We start from the raw sequence: 19,225 nt of genomic DNA on the forward strand, positions 1-19,225 counted from the left end.
AGAAAAGTGGAATTTAAACGTTCTAATCAATTAAACCTTCGAGCCCATGTAAATATGGTTAGCAGGAGGCAAGTAGACTTTACTGCCTCAATCTGTTTTTATCTACTTTATTAATCCCTGGGGATTTTTTTTCTGAAATGCTATATACAGGACTGTGTAAAAAATAGAAAATAAAATGTGTCAAAGCTAAAGAATATTAAATAAACTGCATATCTAGCCTTCATGAAAAAATAACGTTATTATTATAGGCCTACTCTCTAAACTGAAACTTTTTCACAGACTTTACGTCAATGACTCAGCTCAACAGATATTACCTTTACAATTCATTAATTCATTAATTCATTCATGCATTAGTTCAATTCATTAATTTGTAATGCATTTTATTTATATAGGCTATGTATACATATATAAACACTCAATTATTCAAACACTTTATTATTCATTCATCATTCATTTAATATAGGTATGGCATCAATATTTCACTAGACTCCCATAACTTTGTTTACAGTTACACTTCCCTCCGTATTCATTTTCCCAAACAACGCCTGGGAACCACGCCCAAAACCTGGGCGTTACGTTAGTGGTGTGAACAGTTAATGATTGGCAACGCTAGAGTATGCATGCCATGTTCTCACCCTATATAAACGGCGTGTGGGAACGCAGTGCTCACAACGACCTACTGACAAACGAAGAGAACCACAACAAAGGCGGCGGTTGGCGTCAAATAAAGCAGCAAAATGAAGTGGATCATCGCCGTGGCCGTAGCCGTGGCCCTCCTGCACGTGGCCTCCTGCGAGGAGGCCACGACCGTCGCGGTAAGAAGAACATGGCATTATTTCGTTTTCATAGTAATTAACTTGAGTTGACCATAGCATAATTATTCACAGTCGTGTGTAGGAGACCTACTATTTTTGTGTTGGTCTAGTTCATTACGCAGATTAGTCCTATTCTTAATTCCCAGCATGGGCTACCTCTTGAACAATGCACAACAAAGACTGCAGGTGAAATCAAAACAATTTAAAATGAAATCCATATTTATCAAATGTATCTTGTGCTGCATGATACCCTCTGCTAATAAAACGATACTGGGGTCGGGATAGTGTGATTCCGTATAATGCCCAGATTGTGTTGGGTGGGATCCCTACGGAAGAGGATTAGAGCCACACATAAGAAAATAAAATTTAGTTCTGACTTTATTCCCAGAATTCTGACTTTAAACTCAGATTTATGAGATTAAAGTCAGGACTCTTTTTTTTTTTTTTCTCTCTCTCTCTCTCTCTCTCTCTCTCTCTCTCTCTCTCTCTCTCTCTCTCTCTCTCTCTCTCTCTCTCTCTCTCTCTCTCTCTCTCTCTCTCTCTCTCTCTCTCTTATGTAGCCTATGGCCCTCTTCCGTAGATCCCAATGTCCACAGCATACCTAAACGAGTTACCTTCTCCTTAATGACGTCAGCCCTTTTGACTTGCCTAAATAGATAAAACTAAGGGGGCGGCATTAGCTCAGGAGGTAGAGCGGGCTGGTAACCGCAAGGTTGGTGGTTCGATCCCCGGCACCTCCTAGCTGAGCGTTGTGGTGTCCCTGAGGAAGACGCCTCACCCTAATGGCTCCTGATGAGCTGGCTGTCGCCCTGCGTGGTTGACTCCGCCGTCGGTGTGTGAATGTGTGCATGAATCGGTGAATGTCAGTCAAAAAGTGCTTTGGATAAAAGCGCTATAGGCCTATAAATGAGGACAATTTGAGTAAATAATAAATGCTAGCGCTGTTATTTACTCGTGTTCTGGTGTGTTTGCTGCAGGTGACGGACGGGTACGAGGATAGTGTGACGGGCGATGACGGGCGCGTGGCGAGAAGGTGTTCTCGGGCGGCCAATCTCGGGTGCTTTCTCGGCTTACCCCCTAAGCCGAAAAAGCGCGTGGGGGGTAAGGGGGGTAAGCCCCTTGGGGGTATAGGGGGTAAGCCCCTTGGGGGTATAGGGGGTAAGCGCCAAAAACTTGTCGAAGGACTTCAGAGAATCAGTCAAATCAATCACTCCCCTCCTGAACGTTTCTGTGAGAGCCCTCCCACTATACAAATATAAGAAATAAAGAAATATAGCCATTATACATTAGCGCTCTCTCTGTGTCTGTGTGTGTGTGTGTGTGTGTGTGTGTGTGTGTGTGTGTGTGTGTGTGTGTGTGTGTGTGTGTGTGTGTGTGTGTGTGTGTGTGTGTGTGTGTGTGTGTGTGTGATAGGTTTTCATCTTTGCAGGCTTGTCTTATATGGCCAATCTGTTTCAATTTGATGTGATGCACACCAAAGCTACGTTCATGCAGTTTTGCGCATGTTTAAAATGTTTCAGCGTAATTTGTCAGCTGTGATCAAATGCCTTTAATAAATTCCACCTTCATGTCATAAATATAACATGCCTTTGATTAGTGTTTGTATAGTATAGTGCATCTAATCTAGGCCTATTTAATGTTCGTTCAAATTGGCTTTGCCCGCCTGTTTTTTTCTGTGCCCACCCATGTGGACATTTCTGGCTACGCCACTGCTAAAGCCGTTCCATCAACGCAGTTCAGCCGCGCATTGCTCAGGTTAGTTCAAACCAGGCTCACATTATCGTGGATTACGCGCGTTCACGAGATATATAACCAGCCCAGAACCGTGAATGTCGAATCATGGATCAAATGTCCGAAAAGGACCGAGCGGGATCTTTTCCAGCGGCGAACAGAAGCTGCTTGTGGAGGTCTATGAGGAGTAGGCCTACACGCATATAATAAAAAGTCAACTCAAAAAGGGAACACCGTAACCATTAATAGAAACAGGGAGGCTGCCTGGCATCTGTTGAATGCATAACTAGTATTAAGCGTAACATATTTTAATTTAATATTGACCATGGATTTAAAAGCAGGAAGATCGAGTTAACGTGTCTTGTACGTGGACTTGTAGCCGGTCGTCCGGGGTTCTATCCCCACGCAAGTAGGCTAATAGTAATATAGGAAGCATTACTAGAGAAATCAAATAACTTTTCATGCCATTTATTCTCCATTTCTTTGAATATTCTTAATTAGGTAATTAATCAAATTAATACAATTAATAAAGGGAATTACAAAATGAAGCCAACGCCAAGAATAGGCCTACTACACATTAGAACTCGGGTCGCACGTATCACAGGGCAAGTGCTAGAGGCATGTTTGCATGTAAATGACGTCTGAGACTCAAACCATAATAAATGAAAAACTTAATTCATTAAAAATAGGACAATTAAAAATCAAAAACAAGCCCTGTGGCACGTGATAAAAGACAAACATTCAGACAATTTGTACCGTTGTTTGTTGTAGGCCTATGGGAGTCTGGAATCAGAGGAGCTGCGGAGGAAGCTACTGGCTCACCTCTCTGTGATGTCCGAGGGAAAAGAAAGAAGAGTTGGACCCGATATCTCATCCAGAATCTACCGCTGTCTCTCTGAGCAAAACCCAGAGATGGATCTGGACTAGTCAAATCCTGGCCTGAATGAATGCTTTGAAATCCTTATCAACAAAAACGTTAGGAAATTTATTTGCCAGTGTTTACAAGCTACCTAAGGTCTACAAGATGGCGGCTATGAAAGCAAGCTAACTTCTACAATCTAACAAATGTTTATGGGCTGGCTAATGTCTATAAAATAGCTCATATTTCAAACTAGCTAATATTTTGAATCTATATAACCTCTAATCTACAAAACGCTAGCTAATGTCTAATCTACACGATTGCTAATATTTGGAAGCTAGCTAAAGATTTAGCTAATGTTCTAATTGTTCTTGATGTACTGCGCTATCATGCTGAATAACATCAACCTGAAAGCACTTTATCACACCTTCAGAGTGAAGTGATTTTATTTTGTACATGCATAGATTTATGTAAAAAATACAAAGTTTCATTTTGAGGATTAATGGATATGCATTCATATGGATTTAAAGAAATCAATCATTCAGGTTGTGTGGAAATTGGTAATGTTTGAGTTGCCTCAGTACAAAGTAAGAAAATATTCATCAATTCACATTTCAAAGCATTAAATCAAAATGGCTGTTTATACCTTAACTATTGCAGATTGCATAAAAAGAGAAATTGTAATATCTACAGAATTCATAATCTAATTATTCTGTTCTAGTTAAACCATCATATGAGATGGTGGAGAACCACCCTGACTGGACACCATCTTTGCGGTTAGGCCACAGTGATGTCAAGCCAACAGATGGAGCGAGATATCAGCGGCAAGTAATGCGCAGCAGGACCCAGCGCCAGGAGCAAGTGCCACCGCTGGCAGAGCATCAGGACCAGCGACCGCCATCCCCAGCACAGGACCTGGAATGTGGACTCTGCACATCTAGAGGAGATGTAATCAACAGTCTTTTGGAGGAAAACAGAAAGCTGAAGGAGGAGCTTGATGAGTACCGGATGAATGAGAACTTTCTGAGTGGTGATGATAACATAGTGAAGTATTACACAGGACTTGCAAGCTATGTAATGTTTCAGACACTTCTATGCAGTCTCACCCCATAGCTGCCTCAAGGTAGGATGAAGAAACTCTCACCCTTCCAGCTTGTCCTGTTGACTCTAATGCGCCTCAGAATAGACCTGCCAGTAAAGCACATCAGCCATCTGTTTCGGGTACACAGGACAACAGTCAGTGATGCCTTTCACCATACCCTTGGAGTGATGTATGCACGGCTGTGTCCATTAGTGCACTGGCCAAGCAGAGACTGTTTATTGACGAGTATGCCACACCAGTTCGTGGAATCGTTCGGGAAAAAATGTAGCCACCATTGTGGATTGTTTCGAGGTGTTTATTGAAAAACCCTCAAATGTACTGGCAAGGGCACAGACTTTCTCTCAGTATAAACATGCATACACCATGAAGTACCTAATTGTGATTACACCCCAGGGTGTAATTTCTTTCATATCCCAAGGGTGGGGTGGGCGCACTAGTGACAAACGTATAACAGAGCAAAGTGGTTTCCTCAACAAACTGTTGCCAGGTGACATTGTGCTGGCAGATAGGGGCTTTAATATCAGGGAAAGTGTGGGTATGATGTGTGCTGAAGTTAAGGTACCTACGTTCACAAGGGGTCGTGCACAGCTGGATGCGAAAGATGTGGAGGAGACTAGGGCCATAGCACATCTCAGAATTCATGTTGAGAGGGTGATTGGTGTTGTGCGCAACAAATTTAAATTCTTACACTCCACTGTACCTGTGAACATGCTCATCAAATGTGAGGGTGAAAACCTAATGCCGTTGGATAAGATTGTCACTGTTTGCTGTGCCTTAACAAATATGTGTAAAAGTGTTGTTTGAGTGCCTCCTTACTGTTTCGTGTTGAAATAAATTCTTGAAACAACATGATATGGCGTAACATTATTTATTGAGAATTGTTAGAATAGAAATATAACTATAAATTGAATAAATAGAAATTGACAGTGCAACATTTCAAAAGGTTGAAACAGTAAACAGTGCAAAAGAACAATGTGCATTTAAAAATAAACATTTAAAAATAGCAATAAAGAAATCAAAAAGAAATGTGCATGGATGTACAATCTCACTCAATCAACTATTCAGCACAAGAAGGGCAAAACCATGCAGTGTCAGCAGAAGGGGTGTCCACAAGCCCCACGCAATGGAAGTGATACCACTGAATTGTACAGTTCTGGTTGTCACAGGCCACCATTTGACCTTCCTCTGGTCCAGCACAGAGACACCACACTGTGTTTGTTCGCTTTGGTGCTTTTTGGGCAGTGTAGACATGCACCATTCACAGTGTTGCACTACTCTGTCCCATGCAACGTCGCTGTTTCTCCTGAATTCACAAATATCTTTCATGGGCACTAAAACATGATATGGATATGAAGCCATGTGTGTATTGGCTAAATGTAGGCTCATTGTTCCATACTTTCCCACAGTAGCAGAGGCCAATAAGCCAGCGTAGTTACCGAAAAGGCCAACCGTCCTCACATAGCATATAAAGTATATTTTCTGCAGACCTTCAAGTAAGAACGGTAGATGTGTTTTATTTTATCACAATATGATGTATGAACACAAATCCAAATTGGCATCACAAAACACAAAACTTGATTAGTGTGGATACAGAGGACGATTGTCATTTAGATAAAAAATGACAATGAAACTCCATAGGTGTGCTTGTGCCTGCTAGTGTATTAGCATATGACCTTACTTGAGGCAAATTATTTAAATTTGACAAAAGCTATGATTGGTTCCCCCGGGGCCCCTGGTATACTGCCAGCGGCCGCTTGGGGAGAGCGGGGGGGGGGGAGGATGTGGGCGAGCTCAAGTCCTGTGGCCCCGCTTGCTCTGGTAGTCCCCAGGCTTGGAGGAGTCACTGCTGGGGGGTCAACAAGGTACCCCTGGGGACATGCCTGGCAGGGCGGTGTGTCGTGGACCGGGCTGCGGGAGGTAGAGGCACTCTGGGTGGACACAGGGGCCGCCGGAGGAACAGGGAGCCGGCGTGCACTGGGCGACGTTGTTGACCACCACCACCACGTCTCTGGGGGGTTGCTGCTCCGGTCCCTGCGGGAGGTTGAAGACCCAACCGAGCTGGGAGCGGAGGAGACGGACGAGGCCCGGCGGGGGGTCCAGAGCCCGCAGGATGTCCGGGCAGCGCGGCATCTGCTTGCGAATGCGAGCGCAGCAGAGGTACTGCAGGGAGGTGGGGGAGTGGCGCGCTCGGATCACCTTCACGCTGCTCTTGGCGGCGGTGGAGCAGACCATGGGGTAGAAGGCCTTGTTCTGCAGCCGGGTGGTGGCCACACCTGGGGGGAGGAGGAGGAGAGGATGTGGTGAAGGGGAGATGGAAGGGTTTGTGCCACTTTGCCAGTGACATATTTATAACATTTTTTGCAATTAAAAAGGATTTTGGCTATTTTCTAATATAGGAGAGTAGTGCTTCAGATGCGAGTTGATGTCATTCTGCAACATCAACTCCTTATCTGTGGTGAAGTCGCAGAGAGGACAATTGACCTTCAACACAGGCATATGTTAAAAATTAGCCAACCGTGACAGAGTTAGTTTGATATTATATATTTACCTTATGAATACAAATAATGATCTCCTGTATGCTCATTTACTTCCCCCTTTTTGCTTTTCTTCCTGATTAAATACAGACCCGGCTCAGAGAGACCATTGTACAACAGAGCAACACAGACTTTGGACGGGAAAAGCCCTGTACGGACGATGAGGCGCAGCTACAGACTAAGGTTTAACATAGAAGGTTCCGACCAATGTCAACAACGTCAAGTGTTTTACACACAAAAAAGGCAAACATCAAGATCGATCAGGAGTAGATGATGGAAGAAACCGTGACACGCAATCCAAAGCGAGAACCCTCCTGAACCAACAGCTCTAGATGTCCCGGCTGGACACACCAATAAAGGTTTCAGTTCAGATTCTTATTTCTTAACTGTGCCTCAGACAAAAAAAAATCATCTTTAGACGTGACTCAGTTAAAATAATATACTGTAGACAGCCGACAACTTAAAAGAAAAGAATTGTGGCCTGATCTGGTTAATTGTATGTACTCGCATGATTCTTGCAATTCCTGGGCTGTTGACGCACGTATTGTGCTTTGCTTTGTATAAAGCGACAGCTGGATCTAATGCGATGTGATGGGTGGCAGAAGCTCACCTACGTAGCGCCGGTTCTTGTAGAAGGTGAGCGTTCCGTGCCAGGTGTCCAGGTGTATCCCGATGATGGAGCCCTGGCCGAACCTGGGGGAGAATATCCTCTTGGTCCCCCCGTGCTGCAGCAGACCTAGGAAAAAGGTACAACAACAGCAAAACAAACCTTATTCAAATCCAGTTGAATTGAAAGACCACTTCAAACAACACAATAAATTTGTTAAGAAAAAGTTTACATATCAGAAAGACAGAGAAAAGTCAGAAATTTGAGCATTTGAGACAGTGCTCCACAAGGGAAACGACCCAATAAGAACAGGAACAACCAAGTGCTCTAAAACCAGTTATTTAAAAACATGACGGCTCTAATACAAATGGAACTGTGAACTTTGTTTACCTGTGTAGGACAGTCCCCAGCTGTCTTCGTCGTTGCCCAACAGGCTGCAGAAACTGTACTTGAACTTGTCCAGGTTCACCTCAGACGTTCCCACCCCAACCATCTGAACCAGGTCACACAAATCAGACTGATGTCAGAAAATGGCCCTTCTGCTTCCACTATACACTATACACTATACGCTATACTGACAGCAGAAAGGTGCGGGCTTGTTCCCACAACATGAAAGACGTCCTCCCTCACACCCAGACTGTACCCACCATGTCGGTCCCATACACCGGGGAGGTCATCTTGATTTCCCAGAAGTGCTGGCCCCGGGCCAGGGCCTCAGTGCCGCGTATGGCCGCCGTACCGCAGCTGTAGTCGGCGTGGAAGCTGGCCTTCCTCCCCTCGCAGCTCAGGGACACCTCGGTGGACTTACTGGTCTCCTCCCACACCCACTGGAAGCCTGGGGACGGGACAGTCAGGGTTCGATAGGGTGCTGTTGACATCGGTGAGCCAGAAGCCCATGTGAGCTGTACTGTATCGTATACTGAGTTCATCAGGAATAGCTGTATGTGGAGCTATAACATCGGTGTTATTATGAGCAAGGAGGCATCTAAGTAAGGCTACAGAGACCACTATGAAAACGTATGTAACAAAGAGTAACTAACCTGCCACTGCTCCTCGCCACTCTCGCCAAACTTGGCATTGCTGAATCTGCCCTATCCTGGTTAAACATCCTACCTAACGAATCGCACCTATCAGGTAACATGGAATGGCTCCTTGTCCAAACCTTGCACGCTTGACACTGGTGTCCCTCAAGGCTCTGTACTCTGCACCTTCTGTTCTCCCTCTATACCAGATCTCTGGGCTCTGTAATTACGTCACACGGTTTTTCCTATCGCTGCTATGCTGACGACACTCCGCTATTCCACTTTCCCCTCCTCTGACAAAGCCCTGATTGCAACACACATATCTGAATGTCTGGCAGACGTCAGCACTTGGACGACTGCCCGTCACCTGAGGCTTAACCTCAACAGGACTGAGCTCCTCCTAATGCCAGGGAAAGATTGCCCAAGTACGGACTTACTGGTCACTGTCGAGAACATCACTGTATCTCCTTCTCCAACTGCCGATCCTGCAGATTTGCACTTTACAACATTTCCAGGATCCGGCCATTCCTCACAAGGGAAGCAACTCAGCTCCTAGTCCAAGCGCTGGTCAACTGCTAGCGTGTAGCGTCATTATAATACTGTAGTGGTCTTTGAACTAATACTATAGTGTTAGCATGTAGCGTCATTATAATACTGTAGTGGTCTTTGAACTAATACTATAGTGTTAGCATGTAGCGTCATTATAATACTGTAGTGGTCTTTGAACTAATACTATAGTGTTAGCATGTAGCGTCATTATAATACTGTAGTGGTCTATGAACTAAGACTATACTGTTAGCATGTAGCATCATTATAATACTGTAGTGGTCTATGAACTAATACTATAGTGTTAGCATGTAGCGTCATTATAATACTGTAGTGGTCTTTGAACTAAGACTATAGTGTTAGCATGTAGCGTCATTATAATACTGTAGTGGTCTATGAACTAATACTATAGTGTTAGCATGTAGCGTCATTATAATACTGTAGTGGTCTATGAACTAATACTATAGTGTTAGCATGTAGCATCATTATAATACTGTAGTGGTCTTTGAACTAAGACTATAGTGTTAGCATGTAGCATCATTATAATACTGTAGTGGTCTATGAACTAATACTATAGTGTTAGCATGTAGCATCATTATAATACTGTAGTGGTCTATGAACTAATACTATAGTGTTAGCATGTAGCGTCATTATAATACTGTAGTGGTCTTTGAACTAAGACTATAGTGTTAGCATGTAGCATCATTATAATACTGTAGTGGTCTATGAACTAATACTATAGTGTTAGCATGTAGCGTCATTATAATACTGTAGTGGTCTTTGAACTAATACTATACTGTTAGCATGTAGCATCATTATAATACTGTAGTGGTCTATGAACTAATACTATAGTGTTAGCATGTAGCGTCATTATAATACTGTAGTGGTCTATGAACTAATACTATAGTGTTAGCATGTAGCATCATTATAATACTGTAGTGGTCTATGAACTAATACTATAGTGTTAGCATGTAGCGTCATTATAATACTGTAGTGGTCTTTGAACTAATACTATAGTGTTAGCATGTAGCATCATTATAATACTGTAGTGGTCTATGAACTAATACTATACTGTTAGCATGTAGCATCATTATAATACTGTAGTGGTCTATGAACTAATACTATAGTGTTAGCATGTAGCATCATTATAATACTGTAGTGGTCTTTGAACTAAGACTATAGTGTTAGCATGTAGCATCATTATAATACTGTAGTGGTCTATGAACTAATACTATACTGTTAGCATGTAGCGTCATTATAATACTGTAGTGGTCTTTGAACTAATACTATACTGTTAGCATGTAGCGTCATTATAATACTGTAGTGGTCTATGAACTAAGACTATACTGTTAGCATGTAGCATCATTATAATACTGTAGTGGTCTATGAACTAATACTATACTGTTAGCATGTAGCATCATTATAATACTGTTGGCTGTAATCCCAGTTTGCCAGGTGTCTTTACCATCGTCCTCCTCCCCACAGAGGCAGTCTGCTGCGGGGCCCTGTAGCTGGGCCCCGTGACCGGGGGCCGCCTGGAGCTCACACTGGCAGAAAGACTCTCCTGTTACTGCTTCGGGAGAGGTGAAGGAGGAGGAGCAGGAGGTGGAGGAGGAGGTGGAGGAGGAGTCCTCCAGGTACTCCAGCTCACTGACCTGTTCAACGCCCACGGCACAGGGGATTCAAAATCACAAAGGTTTATTGTGAATTAATGTATTGAATTGTGATGGTCACAGATGCTCTGCGGTACACGGATAGAAATATTACACAAAAAAAATAGGATAAAATAGGCAAAGAAATATAAACAGTTAATGGGTTGTAGTTAAGATTAAAGAACGATTATTTGAGTGTAATTGTTGGAAATTCCATAGCCATCTGCCAGCAATTAGTGAAGGAAACTGAGAATATCCGTTGTGTGTTGACTAGTTTAATTCCACCTCCATCTCATTTCTGACCAATCAGGGAATCCATCTTTCCTGTCAATCACAGGTGGGTAAAATGCAAAACTTTGTCATGGCGGAGAAACTTATAAGACAAGGCGAGGAATAAGACATTTTTATCTATTATTTTCTGATTTCTTTACAACTCTTATATCTGACCCACAATAAAATATGAAAACACAAGGTAAATACACAGGTGGGCTTCTCTGCTACCTAGAACACTGCAGAAGGACCCAGGCCCCAATAGGCCGTCTATCGTCTATCCTGGACGTGCCCATGTGTGTAAGGCTGGTAAAAGTAGACGATAGTGACTCCCAGGAAAGGACAGAGGCCCCCAGCCTGCCTTCCTTGACTCCACTGCCTCACTTCTATTGCCAGTGGAAAAGTACTGGTGAAGTTTGGGGAAGGAGGGAGTGGCCTCTGTCGCCTCATCTCTGGTTTCAGCTCACGTTGAGAGAAGTCCTGACATCAACAGCCCATAGTTCAGGGATTTAATCCAGCCCTTCAATGGGACAATTTTACAGCAGCCATTTTGACAATTAATTTCAGGGTAAACACAGGTTTAATTAATAACTTTTATTATGGCCTTGTTCCATATATGTGCATTAGATGTGACATAATATTAAATAGGACCATAATTAATTAGATGGATAACACGTTTCTTACTCTGATATGGCATTTCAAAACGGCTTCTGATAAAGGGCCAAATTTTATTGAATACGATGATGAACCTAGCATAGCTTTCTTATAATTGGTTTTCTCATAATTTCCTTTATTATTGATTTATGTTTGACATTATGCTATTTCTTGTTCCCATACATAATTGACAAATAATGCAATTGCCTGTCCAATCTTTATGAACCCGTATTCATCCTAGTGATATATTTTTTCTGAATATTGCAAAAGTTGCCAATATCCTGGTTATAATGTGACATTTTACATAATCATTCCCTACTGAATCCCTGGTTGGGGTTGTGGTGTGAGTTGGCCCCAAGAAAATGTGTGAACCACTGAAGTAACCACCAAGGCAATAGATATGGAGATGTACAGTAGGTGAGGGATTCAAACTAACAACCCTCCAGGTTTCTATTGGATTGTCTGCACATTTTAAGCTTAAACCCTCTGGCTTAAAAACACCTTAATCTTTGCTTATTCCTGTTTATTATTATTTTTTACTGTTTAGTGCTTTTATTTCAAAGCAACTTGCAGTGAATTCAGATACATGAGCAGGTAGAGGCTCAAAGGTGGCAACAAACCCAGAACTAAACTATGGCTAAGATTCATTAGTCGCTCAAAAGGCCCTCGTTTACTTCCCCGCGGCACTCAGTGGAACTACTGGTACTAATGGTGCATTTCCACCGGCGGGTGTGGGTCGGTTCGGTATGCAAAGGTGCGGCACGGTTTGCAAACATTACATTACAACATTACAAACATCAGAAACAGGCTCCCTGTGCAACCTCAAACATGAGAAATATACGAAGACATGTGCGAGGCCGAGTTAATGAGGACATGTAAAATGAGCCTATATCTTTATTATTATTTTATTCCTAAATCAATCCTAATGTGTGGGAAGGACTCACGTCCGGCCCCGCTGTGGTCCCCCTCACATGGAGGTCCTGTTCCAGATCCAGTTCCCGGCCGGGCTCGGGCCCGCTGGGGGCTCTGCTCAGCAACATGGTGGCTCTGAAAGACAAAGTCCTCTTTTGATTCTGATTCCTGGGAGAAGTGGACCTTCCTGCTAACCAAACACAGTGGAGCGGTGAGGAGTGAATCCATCACCTCTTTAGTGACCACAGGGAGACTATTTTTCTGACGGGTACTGTATCTTGCTGCTGTAGCAGGCTTCCTCAGCGCACTAATGTGTGCGGGCCCAGCATCCCTTGCGTGCCTATTCTTAACATAAAGGGACGTGTTTAAGTGGTGTAATCAGAAAGGAGCAGAGGAGCGATGTGTGTGGGTTGTGTCTCTGAACAGGGATCTGGAGGTCTGGCTATCACAGTGGATGATCTGGAGGTCTTTGGACACTATTGAGTTCTTCTCTTGCGGATGACATCGAGCGTACATGTCAGTGCACGTGTCCTTTCAAACTGTCCGATATCTCCACCCCCTTCCACCCTTAAATGTATAATATATCTTTATATGTATATTCAATCTTTATTCTTTTTAAAAGTGATATTTCGCATTTATCTCATACGATAAGTGTGGAGCTTTGTTTTGATTGCAGGCCGTTTGACATCACATCATTCTTAAAGCCACTGCAGATGGCGCCAACATGTGCCACGGGTAAAGGCCACTGTGTCAGAGGAGTCCGTCTGAACTTCACTTTAACTGGGCTTTAGCCTACATAGCGTCAAGTATCGATGTCAATCCTCCGATGACGTAGGCACAGACAGCACCAATAATGACTAATGACACTAAATAACTCTCTCTAGAGTCTAGAGGTTTCCCTCCACTGTCTTCTAGACCAGTAAGAGCAGAAGGGTGAAGGGGTTAAGGTTTTTCATTTGTCTGACCTTTTGGCGCAAGCTGCACGTGGACCACAACAGAAGCACCCGATTAAATTATAGTCCACTCTTATATTCAATAATATAAGATGGCCTTTGTTGACATAGCCTAGGACACTTTCGACGGTGAGACACATAGCTTAGAGGCCTAAGCATGTTGTCGAGTCCACAAAGATCAATGAAGCTCATCTTAAGCTATATGGGGCCATTCTTACTAAATGCAAAACTTTGTGCGCCGAAGTTCTCTTACCTTAACGGTCTTCTTCTGAGTGGCACTGCGACGCAGCGCCCCGCATGCCGGTCCCTGTGCGTCCCGGGGAGTGACAGCCGCAGCCTGCCCTCTGGCCCACTTTACGGCCAGCATCAAAACACAGCAGACCACGCCCTCGTCTGGCTCTGATTCGATGTTGCAACAGAGGGGGCGTGGTTTATGCAAATTCACCTAATGATTTAAGTGGGTTCAACTCAGGCGCTCCTGGTTATGGATCTTGTGTAGATGCATTGTGTGAGTGTAATCTTGTAAACAACATCGAGTTAACAACTATGAAATGACTAACACACTATACAGACATACAAGGACAGAAAAATAATGAATTCATTGTTACATTGCACTCATTTAATAAGATGTAGAATAAATTGTTTATGGAAAATAACAAGTAATATGTATTGTAATCCTGCCACACTTGTGAATCCCACTTGTGAATTGCTCGGGAAATAACTAAAGACATCAAGACTCATGAAGAAGGACACGTTCAGATCCTTGCCCCAAATAGGCTGTTGGACTAAAGAACGCACCGAGCAGCGATTGGTTGGCGTTGAGACGAGGGCGAGACTTATGCTGCGTTCCAGGGACACTTTTCAACCCGTAAGGTACGACATAAAGTCACGACTCACGACCTGGTAGCGTTCCAGGCAAGTCACAAGTCACGACAACAAAACCTCCTGCGGGCTATAGATTCTCTGGCTATACTACAAACCTCGATTAGCGGGTTAGCGAGGTAAGTTGCGCTCAAAGCCAGGGTATGCTGTGACACGAAAGTGGCTGTTTTAGCGTCGCTGTATCACCATGGTGTCTAGAGCAGTTGTGTAAAAGCACCGCCTATTGACTGTAAATCAAATCAATCAATTATCTTGAAAAACGTTTCAAGGTTATCTCACGTGTAAGATTATGTCATATATGTTACAGGGGGTGCTCCGCCTATCCAAACATTCTCGCAGGTGCATTTAACGCTATTGCGCGTGCCAAAATGCCACTTTTATGGACGTTCATACCATAAAACATGTCCTAACAACATATTTTTTTGATTTTATAGATAGTACCAACCGAGGCCGCCATTGTTGTTTATGTGTGTGACGTCAAAAGCTTTAACTGGGAGTACATCGATCTTGTACGAGTTCACGGGTAGTGTCACAGGTTTGACCGCCGTTCCAGGGCACTTTCACGGGTAGAAGGTTGTGAAACCACGAGTTACGGGTTCCCTGGAACGCGCCATAACATACTGGCCCCTGATTGGAGGATGACTCCGTGACGTTACACGGAAGTGTCTTGCAGCAACGACGCAACTCGAGAAGACATGGGAGAGAATAACAGCGGTAAGATAACTCCACATCAACGCCGTTATTATCATTATTCTAGTAATGTTTTAGCTTAAAGTATGTATCAACGACGGCATCCACTGCTCCGTGTGCTTATTGGTTATTATCTCATATATAACCATCGTAATAATATATTGTATATACTGTTTATATTGTATATACTGTGTCATATATCTCACAGAGAATGAACCTGACTTAAAGCTATGGGCATGCAGAACAGAACCACATTGGATGGTAGGGTTTTGGTTCATAACATATCAAGGAATCAAGCTGGAATTGCTTGAAAGTAGACTTTCCGGCTGTGAAACGTGACTCAGAATGACTTGCGAATTTCCCCCCTAGTCAAAAGTTCACTGGTTTTGCGTCAGTTTGGATCATACCGACCCATTGCCTTCTCGGGTCACAGCGGGATCCGAACCGCCCTACATGCTGTTTTCTTTTAGTTCTTTACCGACTTTGTAAATTACATTCAATTACTTGCAGTAATACTATTCAGGGGATGTATAGTGTGTATAGTGTGTGTGTGTGTGTGTGTGTGTGTGTGTGTGTGTGTGTGTGTGTGTGTGTGTGTGTGTGTGTGTGTGTGTGGGGGGGGGCATCACAGTGGAGTGGTGAGGACTAAACCCATCACATCTTGAGTGACTACAGATCCTATATTTCAGGTCATGTGTATCTTCTTCTCTCTCCCAGAAGGGGGCAACCTGTCGCAGGTCCGGCACGTGGTGCTGGTTCTGTCGGGGAAGGGCGGGGTAGGGAAGAGCACGCTGACCACAGAGCTGGCCCTGGCGCTGCGACATGCAGGCAAGAAGGTGAGGGCAGAACAAACACATTCATCCATCCATCCATCCGTCACGGAGTCAAACGATGACATCATAAATGATGTCATCATCTCCCCCAGAAGCCTGCAGCTATGTAGGTCTCTCGGGACAGCAAGTAGCTCAGGAGGTAGAGCGGGGTTGACCCGTAGGTTTGCTAGTTTGATCCCCCGGTTCCTCCTAGCTTGAGTTTCAACGAGGTGTCCCTGACTGCTCCCTGACAATCCGGCTGTCGCCCCCACGTGGGTTGACTCACGCCGTTGGCGTGTGTAAGTCGCTTCGGGGAAAAAAAAAAGCGTCAGCAAAATCCACTAAATGTAAACTGTCTCTATGTGCATCTGTGGACGGGTGTCAAGGCCCGTGGTGTAGTGTTCTGGTCGGTGCCTCTGCTGCTCGTACCTTGCCCGCTGTAGCAGGATTCCTCAGCGCTCTAATGCTACCTCTGGTCAGGTGGGGATCCTGGACGTGGACCTGTGCGGGCCCAGCATCCCCCGCATGCTGAGCGTGGGCCGGCCCGACGTGCACCAGTGCGACGGTGGCTGGGTGCCCGTCTACACGGACTCCAGCAAGAGCCTGGCGCTCATGTCCATTGGTTTCATGCTGGAGAACCCCGACGACGCCGTGGTGTGGAGGGGGCCCAAGAAGAACGGTAGGCGGTCTGGCCTACTATGGAGGCTATGGAATACAGATCATAAGGGTGATGATCTACAGCTGGGTCTCCTCCCACTGCTGTGGAGAGGGCTTTGTGTTTCACTCTGGTACGTTGACACCGTGGATATGTTCGTTGCTATGCGTTTGCCCGCACAGCCCTGATAGGTCAGTTTGTGTCGGACGTGGCGTGGGGCGAGCTGGACGTGCTGCTGGTGGACACGCCCCCCGGGACGTCTGACGAGCATCTGTCGGTCGTGGAGAACCTGAGGAAGCACCGCCTGGACGGGGCCGTGCTCGTCACCACCCCGCAGGTAGGAGCCCGACCCCATGACCCTAGTGGAGGCTTCTCCAGTGAGGAGAGGGAGGAAGATCCTCCTTGACATTGTTGAGAATAAAAAGTGTAGATTTCCCAGACTACTGTAATGAATTAATGCCCTTAAACATGACTACTTTAATGCCTTTGTATATGAAATGTTCGTTTCCCTGGGTAAAGGGACATTAGCACCCCCTATCGCCTATTGAATATTACTTTGGGGAGGACGTTCCTCCCTCAGCCTCCATTGACTCCCATTCATTTCTCGGGAACTACTGGCGGCCGGTGAGTTACATGGGAATCAATGGGCGAGAGGAGGAAAGTCCTCTGAGTGGGTGGGACTAGCTAAGGGATGTGAATCGAGTCAACGTCTATTCACGAATAGGCTGGAGCCCTGGCTGCGCTATGAACCAATAAGCAGGAGCCCTGGCTGTGGAGCAGCCCGGAGGGAGGGTTTGTCCCCTCAAGTCTCTACGCTACGAGAACCAACAAACCCGCTCGTATGTCTCGTTTCCACCGAGCAGTGCGCTACTGTTCGTTGCGGTACGGAGGTGGAAAGGAGGCCGCCAGGGCTCTGAGCATAGCGTCTGTCGGTGTGACTGTCTGTTGCCTCTCTCTCTGTGTGCAGGCTGTGTCCACTGGGGACGTGAGGCGGGAGATCACCTTCTGTAAGAAGGTTGGCGTTCCCATCCTGGGCATCGTAGAGAATATGAGTGGCTTTGTGTGTCCACACTGCTCAGTGAGTACAAACACATACGCACATACATAGGCACTTTATATTACAATTCTTCGTCTTTAAAATATCAAGGTGTAAAAAGACCAAAAAAAAACGTATACATTTTGTAATCTTTAAAAATCTCTAGGAATGCAGCAACATTTTCTCCAAGGGCGGAGGCGAGGAGCTTGCCAAGATCACAGGCTCACCATTTCTAGGTGAGTGGGTGTAATGTTATTCTCCAGCCACCAGGAGCTCCCAGAAACACCCTTCTGGTTGCTCTGCAGAGTCAAACACAGCAGGCCTTTGACTGTCATGTAGCGTAATGTAGCGTTCAGCTTAAACAAGATATAAGGATGTGGCCCTGAATGGGTTAGTACCCCCATGTCATTATTAATGAGGGTTAAAGGTCAAATCATACGACAAGTCATTCATTTTCGGATCATTAACGAAGCAGTTAAAGTATAAATATCAGTTATAGGATGTGATGTGTTGATAACCTTGCTATCATCCGATGCTAGGGATATGCCCAGGTTATTCTAAACTATGAGGTATTGAGATGTTACACATGGTGACTAATACCAGATATCTCCTACCTAGAGAAACCCATTTTACCCATTCACTTTGTCATTTAGCCAACTCTTTTGGCTACACAAGTTATAGTGCAATAAAAAGTGCATGCAGAGTTGTTAACGTACTACTACATTTATAACTAATGTAGATAACGGTAAGACCAAATGCACCCTGAGCTGTGAGGATGGTCGTTGGTTCATCAGCAGTGTGGCGATGTGTTGCAGGATGTGTGCCGTTGGACCCTATGCTAAGTAGCAGTCTGGAGGGGGGCGGAGACTTCATGAAGACGTTCCCAGAAAGCGCAGCCTTCAGTGCCATCACCAACATCTGCTGCACTATTATGGAGACCCTGGAAGCTGCGTGATAGTTCAAAACCCGAGTGGCACTACTGTCCTTTACCAAGGCAGGCCACATGCTCTGGGTCACCTTGGATATTCAGATGGTGGTTGAAGGTCTACTAAATCTGATTTGTTTTGTCCATCAATGTGGACCAAACACAGGAGAGAATGCATTCCATGATGAACAGCCAATTGTATTTATATATTGCGGCTTGAAGACTACGTTTTGTTTGCGATGATCAGGCATGCAATGACTGATATGAATACTTTTCTACATTGTAACAGCTTTCATGGTTGGAGTTCACCAGAATATTTTAATCCTTGAGTGTGTGACTCCTGGGTGGAGGGTTAGAATGATCACATATTAATTCATGTACTTGGTTGTTTATCCACTTTAGTGTGTGAAACATGACTGCACCAGTTATTCAACCTACTTAATGACGTAGGACTTGATTACAATTCTATTAACCCACACAATGGCAGTCAATGTACCCTTTTTGAAAAACCAATAAAAAAAAGTTAATTTCATTATTTTGCTATTGAGGTTTTAAATGATTCAAGTAT

The 19,225-nt window shown here is 44.4% G+C and overlaps 2 protein-coding genes across 2 annotated transcripts; one reads left to right on the top strand and one right to left on the bottom strand.

The window, feature by feature from the left end:
• Positions 1-6,005: 6,005 nt before the first annotated feature.
• Positions 6,006-13,991, bottom strand: LOC311366661 (SPRY domain-containing SOCS box protein 3-like). The gene is given in 9 exon segments (XM_084485457.1): positions 6,006-6,361; positions 6,364-6,453; positions 6,455-6,780; positions 7,652-7,777; positions 8,039-8,141; positions 8,296-8,483; positions 10,682-10,871; positions 12,737-12,839; positions 13,911-13,991. Coding segments are annotated over 8 exon segments (1,182 nt in total). The 5' UTR covers positions 12,833-12,839; positions 13,911-13,991; the 3' UTR covers positions 6,006-6,298.
• A 1,102-nt stretch (positions 13,992-15,093) lies between these two features.
• Positions 15,094-19,179, top strand: nubp2 (nucleotide binding protein 2 (MinD homolog, E. coli)). Its single transcript, XM_084485336.1, has 7 exons — positions 15,094-15,253; positions 15,947-16,065; positions 16,522-16,720; positions 16,879-17,033; positions 17,664-17,774; positions 17,899-17,968; positions 18,548-19,179. The coding sequence occupies exons 1-7, from the start codon at positions 15,235-15,237 to the stop codon at positions 18,685-18,687; spliced, it is 813 nt and encodes a 270-aa protein (XP_084341462.1). The 5' UTR covers positions 15,094-15,234; the 3' UTR covers positions 18,688-19,179.
• The last annotated feature ends 46 nt before the right edge of the window (positions 19,180-19,225 follow it).

This window comes from Micromesistius poutassou (assembly GCF_964030765.1).
Source record: "Micromesistius poutassou genome assembly, chromosome: 21".
NCBI classification, from domain to species: domain Eukaryota; kingdom Metazoa; phylum Chordata; class Actinopteri; order Gadiformes; family Gadidae; genus Micromesistius; species Micromesistius poutassou.